Source organism: Salarias fasciatus, chromosome 14 (genome assembly GCF_902148845.1).
Source record: "Salarias fasciatus chromosome 14, fSalaFa1.1, whole genome shotgun sequence".
Taxonomy (NCBI): Eukaryota; Metazoa; Chordata; class Actinopteri; order Blenniiformes; family Blenniidae; genus Salarias; species Salarias fasciatus.
Window position 1 is genome coordinate 17,037,850 of NC_043758.1, and position 16,672 is coordinate 17,054,521.

At 40.9% G+C, this 16,672-nt stretch overlaps 3 protein-coding genes across 3 annotated transcripts; 1 reads left to right on the forward strand and 2 right to left on the reverse strand.

Annotated features, from left to right (window-relative positions):
• Positions 1-4,493: 4,493 nt before the first annotated feature.
• rps25 (ribosomal protein S25) lies at positions 4,494-7,499 on the reverse strand. The gene is made up of 5 exons (XM_030109155.1): positions 7,394-7,499; positions 6,745-6,834; positions 6,457-6,640; positions 4,632-4,730; positions 4,494-4,550 (listed from the first exon to the last, which is right to left on the reverse strand). Exons 1-4 carry the CDS (start codon positions 7,394-7,396, stop codon positions 4,636-4,638), a joined length of 372 nt encoding a protein of 123 aa, XP_029965015.1. The 5' UTR covers positions 7,397-7,499; the 3' UTR covers positions 4,494-4,550; positions 4,632-4,635.
• A 186-nt stretch (positions 7,500-7,685) lies between these two features.
• On the forward strand, positions 7,686-11,187 carry trappc4 (trafficking protein particle complex subunit 4). Its single transcript, XM_030109154.1, has 5 exons — positions 7,686-7,894; positions 8,671-8,845; positions 10,034-10,137; positions 10,774-10,900; positions 10,984-11,187. The coding sequence occupies exons 1-5, from the start codon at positions 7,720-7,722 to the stop codon at positions 11,060-11,062; spliced, it is 660 nt and encodes a 219-aa protein (XP_029965014.1). The 5' UTR covers positions 7,686-7,719; the 3' UTR covers positions 11,063-11,187.
• Positions 11,188-11,576: 389 nt separating this feature from the next.
• Positions 11,577-14,874, reverse strand: slc37a4a (solute carrier family 37 member 4a). The gene is made up of 8 exons (XM_030109149.1): positions 14,727-14,874; positions 14,267-14,499; positions 13,552-13,795; positions 13,027-13,185; positions 12,870-12,955; positions 12,066-12,179; positions 11,834-11,972; positions 11,577-11,743 (listed from the first exon to the last, which is right to left on the reverse strand). The coding sequence occupies exons 1-8, from the start codon at positions 14,872-14,874 to the stop codon at positions 11,577-11,579; spliced, it is 1,290 nt and encodes a 429-aa protein (XP_029965009.1).
• Positions 14,875-16,672: the final 1,798 nt, after the last annotated feature.

Here is a 16,672-nt window from a genome sequence, read left to right on the forward strand (position 1 = left end):
CTAATTTCAGACTCCAGTCGGGGCGCTACATGAAGTGAGAGCGGGGTTTCACTTATCCACGGGTGGACCTTGAGGAGGGCGGGCTGTCAGTCAGAGGAGGAGACGTTCAGCAAACACAGCAACGCGGAAATTGTTTTATGGCCTTTGAATTATATCAATCACTTTATGTTTTTTTTTAAACTTTGAAACTAACAGTGACACTGAGTGATTAAATATCAGTGACTCATGAATATCCCTTTAAATCATGTGTATTTGTAATTTACCTGACACAGTAAGATGATAACAACTTCGACTATAAGTGTGGAGTATTTTCAAGGTGACCTGCTCATCCTATTTAAACTTGAAGGTCGGTTAAGCATTCCTTAGTGAATACACAATACACAATAAAGGAATTTCATTTCCTTTTTTCCAGTCATCTCTGAACACAAAGTAGCACCATTGAATTAATGGTGTTGATGCTAGTTAGTTTCATTTGGAACATGTTTCACGTTGATGTCTTTCCTAATGAAACCTGTAGGGATTCAAACCAGCAAACTCCAGCTCACCACAGACTTTTTTCAGCGCACAAGGTATATGATTATTACTCACAATGTAAACATGTATAGTAAATATAATAAACTGTATATAATGTAATAAACACGAATCTTAATATAAAAATCCTTTAACAATGATTTGTTTTAAATCTCTTCATTTCTACAATAACCAACTGCTGAGGCGCTATTACTATTTAACCATAAAACTACAGCAATAGAAGTGTTTCTATTTCCAGATATTCTATTTAAATCAAAAGAAAAGTATACTCACCAGCCGGCACATGCTTTGAATGAAGATTAGCTTCTGCTAATGCTAGAACAAACGTTAAACTCTTCACTTTTCCATAAACTGAAGACTCTACTGAGCTTTTTCTGAGGAAACAGTCACGTTTCTGCAATGCTGAGCTACACTGACTACAGTGAGGAAAGACGCAAACTAGAGAAAACACCCATTTCAAAAACGGTGAGACAACGTGCTTCTTGCGGTTTGGTTGGAAAAGACTGTCAGTTAGAAGGTTGCTGGTTCAATTCCCAATACCCACATGTCAAAGTGTCCTTGGGTGTCCTTGTGTGTGAATGGATGAATGAATAAGCAGTGAGAAGTGCTGGGGGGATGCTAAATCAGTGGGAAGCACTCTGGAAGTGAAAACCAAAAACAAAGCTTTCTGATATAATCTGAAACTACATCTAGATGCAAAGAGTGAAAAATAAAGAGGAAAAGCAGGAAGATTACATGAAGCAGATACAAACATTATCATCTTTTTTGTGAGCTTCTCGGGGTGTGAGTCTTTTCTTTAAAAGTCACACCCTGGTTGTTGTGGTTGCTGGGTTTCTGTTGGACCGTTGAAAATGTGTTTTGTTTGCTGGGGTTGTCCCTCTGTTTACATGGCAGCAGCGTCCTGTCTGCCGTGAACTCGGCTCCAGCTGCAGTTCTGTGTCTTGAAGCTTTGAAGGGAGGTCTGAGGGGATGAGTTGGGATTTTTTTTAAATTCCTTTCAGCAAACATATGTAAGTTTTTTTTTCACTCAGAGAACTAAAAACACAACATAATTAAAGGAACTGGATGTGAAAAATACATGTCATTATCCCCTATGGTTCCCTTCACAAGCCCTCCTTTAGTAAATTAGGACATGAACTCACTAAGACAACCTGGTGTCGGATTTTTTTTTTTTTTTTTTTTTTTTTTTTAATTGGCCGGTGGTTTTGTGTTAAATGCAACCTGTACCTTATTACTGTGTGTGTTAATGCCTTCTCACCTGTGTCGTGCCTTTGCTGGTGCATCAGACGCTGGCTCAGAGCCACAGCAGAGATTAAACTAATCATTCTGCCCCTCAGTGGGCCACTTTCAACTCAAACAGCCTTCTGCAACTGACTTTAGTTGCAGAAGGATTTCACAAGTAGATCATTCAATCTACTAATTTTGAATTATAACGGAAGATATAGCAAGAAACTCTATTAATTCAAGAAATAAGTAAGAACAGAGCTGTAGTTGACATGATTAACTGTGAGGTGACTGTAACTCTTCACATTTGGTTTGACTGACATGATACTAAACTGTCATTTAAATAAGGGAAATATTAAACAATATTACATAATACTATTGTCTGAGGCCCCCCCACTCTGACACCTTTATCAGTCATCATCCACTGCTTTAGTTTTTTTTCTGCTAATAACATATTAAATGATTGGAATTCAGCACTTTACACGTGATATAAATGTTTTCAAATTTTCAAGCATTTTTTTTTTTTTTTTACCAAAGTGCCATTTTGATCCACATTACAACTCTATTTAAATACAGTATCATTTTGAAAAGTTACTAAGGTGGATAATACTTGATTATTGTTCTGTTAAATCTGTATTTTATTACCTGCACTATATTAACATTTTTTACCCTAATATTACAAAGGACAAAAAAAAAATGCTTTTATAAAGAAATATACATTTTTATATTTTATAAGCTTTTGATACACATCCAAACTTCTGATTGGATTTTTTAACATTTCAAATCTTTTTGTCATTTTTTCTCACAATAGCATTGTTTTACATGAAAAAAAACCTCATGAATTATTTTTGATACACTGCATGAAGTGATTTTCATGCATTATTACTTTCTGTGCAAAAAAATACACAATCTTGCTGCGTACTTGAACCCAGACACATTAAAAAAAGAACTTGTGAAGAAAGTTTATACAAATTCAGTGTCTTTACAGCTGAATATAGACACACAGGGCTTTGAAATGAGGAATCCTCCGCCTAATGCTCCGAGTCAGAGTTTTTGCTCCTGAACAGCCACTGGTGAGGCATATCGATAGGATTGTGATTGTTCTCTCCCGGGCTGACGGATGGCGTCTCTGTCGCTGGCGTGAAACCTGCAGTTTGTTTTGCTGGAGCCGCTTCAGGTGCTGCTGTGACAAAGCGACGGCCTGACAGCATCCATCACGACGCTGCAGCGCGTCTCCCTGCCCTGAGCAGACGTTTGGCAGCAAAGATAGCTCCTTCATTTAGCGCCGTTCTTATCAATATCTCATAACCTTCGGATGCCTGCAGCTTTCAGCAGACAAACGGAGAGCATAAATGATGAATCTCTCAAAACACAGTTGGAAATCCAGAAACTGGATCAGTGGAGTCAGGGTGACAACACCGAGCAGCGCTGCATGAGGAGTGAAGATTTCCATTACTGACAGGAAGTGAAGGCATCACACTAAAGGTGGTGTGCATGTATCCTGCTTTTATACTGGTGCAATATTAATGTTCACACTGAAAGGAAGAATATCAGCTGAATGAGTTAAAACCCCTTTTTCACACCAGGTAGATTAAGACTGGGCTGTTAAAAGCTTTATTACTGAGATTAATCTGGATCAGCATGAATCTTGCAGCAACATTAATGGCCACCTTTAAACTTCTGATCTTTATTGAAGCAATAATCTCTACCCTTTATTAATATCAATGCACAAGTGGAAGATGTGATTTGTTACCACGGTTTTAACATCCAGAGTTTCTGTCTCCAGTTTTCACCATTTGGGGAGCATTAGAAACAACATGACTAATTTGAATGAAAGCATCCTTAGCAGTCCAACTCTGGAAGCTGAACTTTAATCTGACAGAAACAATATTCTGTTATTTAAGCTATGAACTGCTTTTTCTAGTGTGTGCAAATGGGAGTAGGAAAAAAAAAAAACCCTCATGTAGTACATTTGCTGCTGCCTTAAAGCCCTTTGCACTATTAGTCACACCTCAACAGTGTCATCAAAGGTACTTCAGCAGTTTACAGTTCAGAGTCTTTCCCAAGGTCACGACACAGGATGAGACAGAAACTGACCTGCAGTTGGAAAATTTACTGTTTAACCCTAATCTCTGCGTATTCTGGACAAACCAGAGTTTTTATAAACTATGTGGCAGGAGTTCTACATTTTGGCACAACACTCATGTTGTGGAACACACAAGCTTCAAACCAAGGATGGGAAAGGAAGAAAAAAGATTAAATGATTAAACATGTTGTGGAAGTTACTGATCTGAATATTCCAGAAACTGAAATACAACAATCTCTGACTGGACACCACATGGAACCTTGGAGCCCATGAAGAAATTTCTGCCTCTGACAAAAAGGAGGCGAGCGAGCAGTAACAAAGTGCACCGAAAGAGGCGACCAGAAACTTTTGAGTACTCTTGTATTAAAACTACACACATCTCCTGTGGATGTAAACTGATCCAGATGTTCCTGCCTCTTCATGACAAGCGACACAGACATGATCCTGTTAAGATCACTTTCAGGAACTGCTGTCGCTAAAAGCTGGATGTTACAATTTCCCTCTGCTGCTGAATATATTAAGAACTATTGAGACGCCTTCTGATCCACGCAACATGACAGATCAACACATTAAACCACTCTGAAGATTTTGTACCTCATAAATATCATTCTGACACATGAAAAGTAAGAAAAAGCTGAGCTTGTGTTTTTTAAATTTTTTATTCACCTTTCATTACAAACAGCTCATCACAGGACACCAATTGAGGAACCTGTGAGAAAAGAATAAATGTTAATGGCTGCCGTCGGGGCGGAAGTTAAAACGAACAGACAGGCTGTTTGCTCTGAATTACCTGATCATGCCTTCTCTGCTGCGGCCTCCTCGTCTCCTCCCTTGGTGTTACGTGTGTAGATGAGCTGAGCTCTGTGTTTGGACACCAGTTTGATCATGCCTGGAAGACAAAACAGACGCATGCTATCAAACTGCTTCTCCTCCAGGTAATTAACTTCAGCTGATGCAGAAATAAAGACCAAAACATCAAAAGGCAACAATTCAACAAAATATTCTACTAGACGGTGCAACAGAAGTCACACGAATAGTGTTTGTTTCATGAGACTGCAGTGAAAACAAAGTCATGCTGCAGTTGGTTTTAATCCTCAGACAGCGAAATGTAAAATATTTAAATCTATGAGCAGGTTTGAGTAAAAGATGAAAATAAATCTTAAAATAATGAGTCTATGCTGCTGATATCCAACACTTAAAACTCTAACATGTGACAAAATGACATTGAGAAACAGCCACTACTGTAGTGAAGTTTTCGGCTTTCACGAAGAACGAATGATCTTACAAGCAGGCTCGCTGCATAACAATGAACATCAGTGTCACTGAAACTAACGAACAGCGAAGGAGCGACTCTGGCCTGGATGCATTTACAGTGTGCGCCTATAAACACCACACAGCCAGTCTGCTGATGACTTTGGGAAATGTTCATCGAACGAGCTTAATGTGGCACTTTGTTCTTTCAGCTGACAAGCTGCATTGTTATAAATGCTCCAATCAGCTCCAACTCCGACGCAAAAGAAATGAGGCCTTCCAGGAGAGTTGATGGAAACATTTTTTCAAGCGCTCATTTGCAGAGTAATTGTCCTTCGCTCAGTAATTCAGCTTATTTGAGGCAGTAGAGGTGTGTGTGGTGGGACCTTCAGTCACGTTTGGAGGATTTGCAACATGCTCTTTACTGAGGGTCACACAGAGACAGGTACCCAGAGGGCAGGGCCGCAGAATAGAGGTGACGTTCACTAGAATCTTCTGCAGTTACTTGTTATTAAGTTAAGATATTTCTGAGCACCAGCAGCCAAAGATGTCATTTTATTTAGAAGCTAACTGTTAAAAATCTTAAGTCTAACTAAGTCAAGTCCATGTTTCACCATCAAGATATAATTTATCATATTCTTAGTTATGTTAGCAAACCAATCTAAAACTAAAACTTTAAATGCCTTAAGGCCAGTACACACTACGGGATAATCGGGCTGAAGGACCGAAGCTGATTTGAATGAATGAATATGAGGGAATGAACTCTCTGCTTATTCATAGTGGACATGAATGTAAGCACGGTAATGAAGGGAAACCGCACAAAGTCGACTGCACACACTAGAAGATCAGAAGAGGAAAATCTTGAGCGATCCGTCTTCTGTTGTCTTCTAGTGTGTGATCTCTGAATCAGGGAAAATTTAAAAAAGCCTGTAGTGTGTACCAGGCTTTAGGAGTAGACATGCAACCTCAGCTGGTTTTTAAAGAAACTACACAAAAGCTTTGAGTACTTTGTTTGGATTATATGTGTCTTAATATAATGTAGCTTGTTATCTTTCATAATTCCTACAAAATCTCAATATTTATAACTTTTAAAAATGACCATGAATTATTAGCATTTATCTCTTTCATATGTCACATTCAGTAGTAAGTGTCATGAAATGTGTCTATCATAACATTTACATTTAAGTGTCTGTCCATTTTTCATTCTCAGAAATTCAGCTTGATTCAGATAAACCACATTTCTGTCGGATACTTCACTCAATTATCAGCCTCAACATATCTGTCAAAGCTAAGCTGTTGCCCCTGCTGCCATGAATACACCACATGCACACCATGGATCTCTGAACCGTGATTGAGATGATCACCTTTGGCGAGCAGTTCCTGGAGAGCGTTCCTGGCCAGGGAGCCACGGATCTTCAGCCTCTCAGACACGACTGCGGGTGTGATGAGCTTGTAGTTGGGAACTTCTTTGTACAACTTGTCGTAGGTGGCCTTGTCGAAGAGGACCAGGTTGTTGAGCTTATCCCTCACTTTTCCCTTGGACCACTTCTGCTCAGAAACACACATTCAAGATCAGAGAAGCTCAACAGCACAGTTTTGCGGTTTCACTGTTAAGCTGTTATTGGTAAGTCATTCAATCATGCAGTGCATACCTTCTTCTTGGCTTTGCCTCCTGATTTGTTGACTGGGTCCTTGTCCTTTTTGGACTTTCCAGAGTCCTTCTTCTTGTCTGGTTTGGGAGGCTGGAAACAGAAGGGAGGAAATTCAAATCTTTGTTAGGACTGGATTCAGGCGACATAACGTGATCGTACAGGATAAACTGAAATTCGAGATAAATACGCTTCATTTGAATAGAGTCGGGGTGAAAATGTACAGCTGAAGAGCATCCAGCCGGTTTAGAGGAGCTGGCCAGACCGACATGAGACGGCCTTATGCACCCAGGGTGTCACATTGTCATCAATACTGAACCGTAAACAATAAAACAGTATTGTTTGGTTGAGAATTATTATCAATAATGTTTCGTAATTTATTGTAGGTCTGGATGTCTTGCTCATAGGCTATACTCGGGTCATGAACGGTGAACTCAGGAAAGCTGAAAGCGTGGTGGGATTAGCAACCCGGCTAACTCAGCTAACGGATATAAAGACGGTACTTTCTGCTTTATTCGCAGGTCATTTTGCAAATCGTAGGACGACACAGCCTTAGCGAAACATATTCCGACTTGCTACAGCACCGGAGATGTCGGCCCTACAGCGAAAATGTTAGATTTTATTGAAGTAAACGTGCAGTAATTCCCCTCACCATGTTTCCTCGTCAAGATGTCGGAGCGAAAGGAAGTTCGCCCGTGCAGAAGCGCCTAACACAACCCGTACATGCGGAAGTGAAGGGAACTATGGAAGTTTGAGTTTTTCATTGTTTTGTAGTTCCTTCCTTTAATGGCAGAACATTTTGAAAATTATCACGTTAATCTCAACACTGTTACATCAAAATGCATTGATATTACTATTACAACTAAAACAACATCAACTCACTAGATGTATTATTTTATTCAGTGAATAATAATGATGTGACCAATGTGACGGCTCGGTCACGTGACTGCGCTGTCAGCTGGACAGGACGCCGCAAACATGGTGATCTTCAGTGTGTACGTGGTGAATAAAGCCGGAGGTTTAATTTACCAGTATGACAACTATGTACCGAGAGCAGAGGCGGAGAAGACCTTCAGCTATCCTTTAGACCTGGTGCTAAAGCACCACGATGAGAAAGTGGTCGTGTCTTTCGGGCAAAGAGACGGAATCAAAGGTAAACACCGTTAGCTTGCTCCATTAGCATCGTGCTACAATCTCCTACAGTGAATAATTTAAATGAGCGTGCGTGTTTAGTTACTCTATTCGTTATAGTTTTACACTAGATGCGTTTGCTAAGCTGTTTCTGCTTTGCTGTGTCACTGCCTTCTTCTTAGCTGCGCTTCATTGTAGCTGCAGAGTGAGTCTGTTGTACAGATGTGCTAACAGGGGAAGGGAATCCTGGGGAGCAGCATTCAGGGCTAAACCCCCAGATTTTATAGCGAATGAAACCAACAGATATGCTCGCCAATTCTTAGACACAAAATGTTGAAAGTGCAATTGTGTATGTTTAACTCTCAACATTTATGTTTAAAATAAATGCCCCATGTTCAAAATTGATAACCCACTGTGGTGTCGTGACGTCATCGTATGTAAATTGGATAAACATTCACTTTAATTTCAAACGTGAGAGGTCATATGAAACATTTTTCTCTTCAACAGTGTGATTTTATCTCCAGATTTTTTCAATCTGTAGCCTTTGGAATCTTGATGCACAAATTGCATATTCTCAAAAGAAAACTATCTGGTTTAGTCAAAATAGGCTTGTTAATTCCTGTTTAAACTATTTTCAGTATTAAGGGTTTTTTTTTTATTATTGCAATAAAACGTTTGTGGCTCGGAAAATGAATGAATGAATAAAATGTTTGCAACCTTACACAATGATTGAGTCTGACATGACTAGACTCCAAGCCCTGTTTGCGCTTCTGAACTCTTGGTGTTTTACTTTCCCAGTGGGCCACGCAGTGTTGTCCATCAATGGAGTGGATGTGATCGGAAAGAACACGGCAGATGGGAAAGACATCCTCGAATACCTGAAAGACTCTGCTAACTATCCGGTGTCTATCCGCTTTGGCCGGGCTCGTCTCAGCTCCAACGAGAAGCTGATGCTGGCCTCCATGTTCCACTCGTGAGTTGTGCATAACAGTAAACTGAAAAATATGGTTAGAAGAATTTCTTTTTTTTAAAGGAATACCACTTACCACACTCTGAAATAATTGAATAAATAAAAGTAAAGTTGTGTTGGTGGTAAACAGGTTTTCATCAGCTCCTCCAACATTCTGTGCCTGAAACATTGGAAAAAAAGACTGCAGAAAATTCCCTCTAACACTTTGATGTGATTTGTTGTATTTTTTTTTCAGGAAATTAATTTAGAAAATGCAAGTTCATCTCCTCATTAATGGGAAAGTTATGCTGTGCTCAATGAAATAGCTGCTGATTGTACAGCTTCACTGTTTTTTTCATTTCAATACTCCAAAATTTTTTGCAATTAATCCCCAGTGATTCCTCTTGGTGTGAAGCCAGAGAATAACTGCAAAGCTACACTGTATGTTACATTTCATTGTTCTCATGATGAAGATTGATCATTTTCCCTATTTTGGCAATAAGCCCATTTTCTGGCCCTTCTTGGAGGAAGTCCCTGCTTCTTCTTGGGTTGCATCACAAGCAGAAGTTTCCATTGACAAAAAAATAAGGAACACTTCATGTGCAGTCTTTGAAAAACATGTTTGCTGAAATCAGAAGGGGTAAAAGCTTCTGTAGTGGGGCGGGTCAAATGATATCGCATCTGCAGGGCTGTTTGGTCTAACATTACAGTGAGAAAACAGAAGGGAATGTCTTTTTTCCCCCCAGTTAGAACTAATCATCTTGAAGGCATAATGCTGGTGGTTTGATCCCCTTTGCACCGTCTTTGGACTCTGAATCCCAAACTGCACTGAAGTTTGTGAACCATGTTACGTGGAAGTTGTTGGTGTGTGAATGGGTGAACGTGACCACCAGTTTCATCTACTTTGAGACTACTCAAGCAATAAAAATGTGTTATGTGAGTGAAATCTGTTTAACATTCACCGTTTCGCATGGATCAAGCTGAAAAGGGGCTTTTATGCATGTTTAAAACTTAATTGTTTAAATGTGGGTTAGAATTTAAAAATAAAAATAAAAAAGGTCATCATGCATGTAAGATTTACATGCATTGCTTGGTTAACTAAACCCTTCCCAAATGCATCTTGGTCAGATCTGATGATGTCCTGTTCTGAGATGGATCACAGGAATGAAGGACAACCCATCATAATAACTCCAGCCTGGTTTATTTCCTCAGGTTGTTTGCGATTGGTTGCCAGTTGTCTCCTGAAGTCGGCAGTTCGGGTATCGAGATGCTTGAAACCGATGTCTTCAAACTGCACTGCTTCCAGACTCTCACAGGTCAGCGTCTCACACCAGAGGGAAGAGGCTTTTCTTTTTTTTAAATCTGATAAAATGTTCAAACTGTCTAAACTGTAGAGGTGACAACATTTCTCACATTATTTCCTGAGTAGAAGCACAGGCAGCTGTGTGAAAAAGAGTTAGGGAGAAGTAGTGAAGTGAAACTTACGAAAAAAAAAAGTTCTGGAACTAAAATGTGCTGAAGTTCAAATGTGAATCCAATGAAAATCTATCATGAGAAGAAGTTTGACAACTTATCTGTTGGTGTGAACATTTCTAAAGCAGCTGCAGTGTATTTCTTCAAATCTAGTTTTCAGAGTATTTCACTTTAAATGTATAAAATGTACAAGTGATTTTTCTAAAAGTTATTATGAATGCAGAGCAGCAGTTTAGGAGCCATGAGGCAGTAAAACCATTTTTCAATATGTGTTTTATTGCATTGCCAGCTGTACAATAGCCTTTCCTTCTTAGTTTAATGAATAATAAATGATTAGCTGAAGGCAGTATGAGACTCTGAACCAACTATTACATTTTGGTCGTGACTGATTAAAATAAAGCAGATGAGCCAATAAGACTCATAAATCCCTTCAAATTTAATAGCTACTTGTATCTGATTGCTGTTCTTTGTTTTCTCAGGGATAAAGTTTATTGTGATGGCAGACCCTCGACAGTCTGGTATTGATGCACTATTGAGGAAGATTTATGAGATCTACTCAGACTTTGCCCTGAAGAATCCATTCTATTCTCTGGAAATGCCCATCAGGTAATACAGAGCATCAGGATCGAGTGATTTCAGATCCTCTGCTGGTTCGACACATTGAGTTTTGGATTTCTTCTGCCTCTCAGGTGTGAGCTGTTCGACCAGAATCTAAAGAGCGCGCTGGAGGTCGCAGAAAAGGCCGGAAACTTCGGTGTTGGATCGTAAACCACAGAAGGATATTTCAGAAATGTTCAAAGCCTGGAAGGAAACGTGTATTTCTGTTTTGTATCTTTGTCCCACTCACCCATCATATTGTAAATACATTGTAAATAAACGAAAGCCTATCCTCCGCAGCATGTGATCCTGCGGTCTGTTCAGCACAGAGAAAAAGCATGAAAGTGACTTCAGAACATAAAGGATCGTTTATTGAAGACTGACTGAGGACACTGTGCTTTGCTTCAACAACATTGCATCTCTTGTAAATTAATTCACTGGTTCATTTTACAGATATAACAGGACTTTGTGCTTTTGCCAGTGAATTATCAGAGTGGGCTTTCAGTATGAGACCCCAGTTACTTCAATTCACACACCTTGTACATGACGTCAACATCTAGTGTTTCATTTAGCTTTAAGTAATACTGCAGTACAAAAAAAAAAAAATACAGCAAGAAACAATGAAAATAGCATGAAGGCTGACAGTATTTGGCTCTGGGGCACAGAGGCCGGAGGCATAGTGTTGTTAGTCCGCCTTCTTGTGCACGTGTCCCATCTTGGTCTGGATGTTGCGCAGCAGGAAGAATCCGACTGTGGTGACGAGGCAGATGACCTCTGCCACCCAGAAGGCCGTTTCCCAGCCGTAGTGCTTGGCGATGGTGCTGAAGGGCAGTCCAGAGAGGAATCCGCCAACTAAGAACAGTGTAGAAGTGGAACAGAGACAAAAGGAAGCACAGATCAGTGTTTGGTCATGAGAGGAAACCGTACAGAAGGATGACTCACTGTTGGCCATCAGTCCAGCGATGGCGTGTGACGTCCCGCAGTAGTTGGACGGGGCGCTCTCATTGGCTATTACTCCAAACAACGCTATTGGTCCATAAGAAGAGAAGCCAAAAACAGCACCCAGGGCGAGGATCCAAACCTAAAAGAGAGATGAAATCAGAGGAGAGATCAACAAGTCTGACCTGCGTGACGCTGCTTTGAAGGATCAGCACATTAAGGAAGTCGGTTTCACCTTCGGGCTGTCGGGAGTGACTGTGACTCTGAAGAGGTACATGGACACAAACATGCCCGCCATCATGGAGATCAGGGTGAAATGGCGAGGATTGCCGTAGACTTTCAGTCCTTGCTGTAAAACATGAAGGTGAGGTGATTGCCAAACAAAGATTCAGCTTTTACTGCTGCTGTGTAATTTTGAGGAAAGTCAAGTTGACGATAGTGAGATCAAAAACAGCCTGGGTTAAACAGCAAATCACCAGTAAACTACCAGCTACATACCTTTCTTTATATAAATAATTAAATCAACTTCTGTTTATAAGTTTTCCCTGGAGGTTCCTAATACATCACTGAGCCCTTGAAATGAGCAGCAGACTGCAGCAGTGAAAAACTAACGGATTATTTCACTTGCAAAATTACATCTGAGGTTGAATTTATGACAAGCGATATGCATTTGTCATTATAGTTCATATTGTAAAGAAAGTCATTCTACATTGTTCATCAGAGTAATGTGGAAGTTTACAGAACGCACACGCACTTCCCCGCTCTAAAACAAAGGAAAATATGTGGAAATGGTCAGTATTTGGTTTGTGACAATGTCACATTACTCATTCACTGGAAGATACAAGTGACACACAGCATGTTAAAAAAAATATGTGCATTCTTCAATCAGTCCCCATGGAGATGTCTTCATCTCTATACGAAAACATTATGCATAACGTTGTGATGCATAAAGCTGATAGTGACGGTGTATTTGCAGAGGGAATTGCTCTGCAAACACAACCCAAAAACAAATCAAATAGCAAATAAAAGGCAAACTCACTCTTGCCACGGCCTTGTCAGTGAAATACCCTGCAGCCAGACTGCCCAGCAAGCCTCCCACCTCCAGCGCGCTCATGTATGAGCTGCCTGCGGACAGGAACACAGTCACTGACAGGAAGCGCTGGGCCCAGTGCTCTGGCTGTACCCTTCATCCATACCCATGAGCTTGGACTGGCCCTTGTCCTGAATGAGAAACAGCTGGCCCCAGTCGGTGCAGGCCGACTTCACCCCAAACACAACGAGGTAGGCGAAGGAGAAGAGCCACAGGTAGGGCGACAGCAGGAACTCTGACAGGGTGCTCTCACTGCTGGAGGATCCTGGCAGGAAAACAGTTTGTTAAAGGTGTGACTCCCTGGTCGAGGTCAAGGTGAGAGGTCACCACTTCAGATTAGATCCCGACATAAAACATCTCTTTTACTGATCTCAGTGCATGACACAGGCAACAAGCACATCAGGAACATGTGAGCGACACACGGAGAGCAGAGTCCAACAACTCGCCGACCTTTAGTCGCCCCACCGGAGGCACATGCTGTATGACAATATACACACGCAGGCAATGCACGGCCCGGTCTTATCTGAACAGTGCCTCAGCTTAAACACTCAGTAGAAAAAAAAAAAAAAAAAATGGTGCTGGTTAAAACCCACTTCTGGTAATCAGCAGTCTTCAGGTAAAAGACACTCACCTCCTTTGCTCTTCTTGGCTGCTGCCTCGATGTTGGGCAGCCCCACGTCTTTGGGTTCATTTTTGATTACGAGCAAGCAGACAACCGAGACGACCACGCAGAGGAGCCCGGAGGTGGACAGGATGGTCCTCCAGCTGTAGCTCTGGGACAGCACCGTGGCAACAATCGGACCCAAACTGCCCGCCAGGTTCATGCTGCAGGAGAGGACGGCCCACCACGTCCCGAAGTTAGAGGGCTCGAACCACTGACGGTGGAAAACAGAGAAACAGAAAACTCAGTTCTACTTTCTGATTGATACATAAATATATGGTTGAAATTACAATAGAGTTGTGGCAGACAACCAACAATAAGTTTATATCAGAACTTAACTTATCTTCTCCAAGTAACATATTAGTCACATTCACAATTATAGTTACTGTAGGGTCAATAAATAACCTCAAATGAGTGTTTTAGAGTGACTCTATCAGGGAGAACATGCAAACACCACATAGAGCCCGGTACAATCTTTCATCGAGACAAGATTGCTAAACACCACGCCATAAATGAGAGAATTATTTTCTGTTAATTTTATGTATAAGTTTGCTCAGTTTAAACTATTATATTCAATTTCCCCAGAAGAACTATCAATTGTCTTTCGTGAGAAAAAGAAAGAATAAGGACCCTGAACTGTGTATTTTTCACATGAAAGCATCCATTACATGTTTTCTTTTTGTACCTTGCGCAGGATCCGGGCACAGGGGGGCCAGCCCAGACCCTGGCCGATACCGTTAAGAAACCACAGGGCAGAGAAGACGGCCACGCTGGAGGACCAGGAGAAGACCACGTTGATGCCTCCCACCAGAGACAGGCCAATGGAGAAGAGCCAGCGGGCGCTGATCTGGTCCGACAGCACGCCGCTGATGAACTTACTGATAGCGTAGGCCAGAGACTGACTGCTGGTGATCATGCCTGAGCAGGAGATGAATCACACTGTTAGAATTGATCATCTTGCATGATATCTTTGCAAAACTGCATATTATCAAACTTCAGACACACTTTAAATTGCGTAAATAACAGAAAGCATGTGCATGCTTAACTTCAAATGTTGTGTTTTGAACAAAGTCAATCAATACTCCTGTCAGTGTTTAACAGTACACACACATATCAATCAGTGAGTCTGCACAAGCGTCACATACCCAGGTCATCTTTATCTAGCGTGATTTCTTGCATGACTGAAGGCATGACAAAGGAGAAAGTCTTTCTGTTAAAGTAGTACAGCGTGTAGCCCACGAACATGGCCAGAAATATAGTCCCTCTGTAGTATCCATAACTGGCTGTAGCCATTGTTGAGCAGATTCAGTCCCACAAAAAAAAAAAAAGAAGGAAAAACAGCAGCCGGTCCGGAGAAGGGAGCGAACTCCTGGCGTCTGCCTATGACAGTGAACTTTGCTTCAGGATCCACTGAACAGAAGCAGCTGCTCACAAGTGTGAGAGGTGTTTACAATCAGCACCGGGAGGTTAATGGTCAACTTCTCTCCACTGAGGTCCACCGAATCCAGGCAGATGCTGCATGCAGACACATCACAGGAATGGGAATCATACAGGTTGTGACTTCAAAAATGAAAGTGAATGGTTGTTTCCTTTTGGCAATGCTTTTACTCTAAAAAAAAAATGACCTTGTTGCATGTTTTCTTTGCAGCATGTGAGGACGGTGTGGAGGGAAACCTCACAGGGATGTGTTTAATCATTTACTGGGGAGTCCAATAGTTGCAGTGAACCGCCGGGGGGGCCTGGTGTGGGAGTGATGGGGTGGGACAGCAGTGATCCACATCAGGAACTGACCTGACAGAGGAGGAAAACACATCACACGTCTGCAAAGGAGCGAGTGAATCTCACAAAGTGTGACAAATACAGCTGTGACATTTACGTTCAAGTAAGGCTAGCATCTTACTATTTCAGACGACCAAACCGTCAAGCTGTCCAGCTCCTCTTCTCTGTGCACCTCTCTTCGCTTCGGCATACTTTTTTGGCTCCGTTTCTGAATCAGGGAGCAGCGCCTCAAGTTGAGATTGGAAAGTTTCCGCGTCATGTGGGTGACGTGGCACCGCCCATTCGACAGCACGAGGAGGCAACTTCATCCAGACACGAGCTCTGAGGGAAAATAACGTCAAGCAGAAATAAATAAATAAATAAATAAATAAATAAATAAAAATGTTGTCAAATAAATAGTTAATCAATTTACTCTGCATTCATGTTTATCATAAGAGCTTTATAGAAGATAAAAACAGTAGTTTTGGATCATTTTCAAAACTTTGGGTTTGTGTGTGAATTTTTAGCAGAATTATCATCTCTTTGGTAGAATTCTCCAGTTCATAAACATCTTTCTAGAAAACTTAAAAATAGAAATGACAAAAAAAAAGTGGTCCGTAAATTAAAAATCACAAAAGTTGAAACACAAGTCACAAGACAAAAGTATTAATTTTAAAAGCTCATAATAAATTGAGATATTTAATGTATTTAGTCCATAAAACATCTGTTGATTTTTTGTTGTTTTTTTTTAAATAATAATGCATCTGAACTGTGGTCAAATAAATTCACTAATTTTTGGTTTAGAATTTGAATTTCAGTGAAATGACAGCTTCTGGGTGATATATGTGGTAAATAAGGGGGTAACACATCTGCCATTAATTTGTTTTCAGACTCAAAAACAAATAAATATAAGCCCACACGTCAAAAATTTTATGGCGACCAACGGATGTTGATGCAGAGGAGCGCCCTCTGGTGGACACATGTAGGAAATGATCCCGCCATGCATGCAGGACGCGCATGGTGTTCAGGTGGCTTCATCGGTTGGTGGGCTCGACGGTTTCGCTCTCTCACACACTCACACTCTCACTCACACACACTTTACTGCAACTTGCATCATCAAAGATGGTACAGAGTTTCCACGGCTGAACACTTTTCTACACTCTCCTCCATTTTTGAATGTTTCAGTCAGTTCAGCAGCTGCCTCGTGCTCATATTTTATGAATGTCAGGTCTAACTCCATGAAAGAGCTCTGATAATAAATCATGGGACCTCAGTAAATGTGCAACAGGCCATGAATCTTCGTCAGTTTTAAGTAGCAAATATAAGATATAGA

Bases quoted from the DNA above. Each gene is read 5' to 3' on its own strand.
- rps25 (XM_030109155.1), bottom strand. The intron at 6,641-6,744 runs GTATGCACTGCA...GTTTCTGAGCAG, and splicing joins GAGGCAAAGCCAAGAAGAAG to AAGTGGTCCAAGGGAAAAGT. The intron at 4,731-6,456 runs GTGATCATCTCA...TTTGTCTTCCAG, and splicing joins CCAGGAACTGCTCGCCAAAG to GCATGATCAAACTGGTGTCC.
- trappc4 (XM_030109154.1), top strand. From the start codon at position 7,720: ATGGTGATCTTCAGTGTGTACGTGGTGAATAAAGCCGGAGGTTTAATT. The intron at 10,138-10,773 runs GTCAGCGTCTCA...TTGTTTTCTCAG, and splicing joins CTGCTTCCAGACTCTCACAG to GGATAAAGTTTATTGTGATG. The intron at 10,901-10,983 runs GTAATACAGAGC...TCTGCCTCTCAG, and splicing joins TCTCTGGAAATGCCCATCAG to GTGTGAGCTGTTCGACCAGA.
- slc37a4a (XM_030109149.1), bottom strand. From the start codon at position 14,874: ATGGCTACAGCCAGTTATGGATACTACAGAGGGACTATATTTCTGGCC. The intron at 12,180-12,869 runs GTGAGTTTGCCT...CATGTTTTACAG, and splicing joins CTGACAAGGCCGTGGCAAGA to CAAGGACTGAAAGTCTACGG. The intron at 11,973-12,065 runs GTGAAACCGACT...TCTCTCTTTTAG, and splicing joins TCACTCCCGACAGCCCGAAG to GTTTGGATCCTCGCCCTGGG.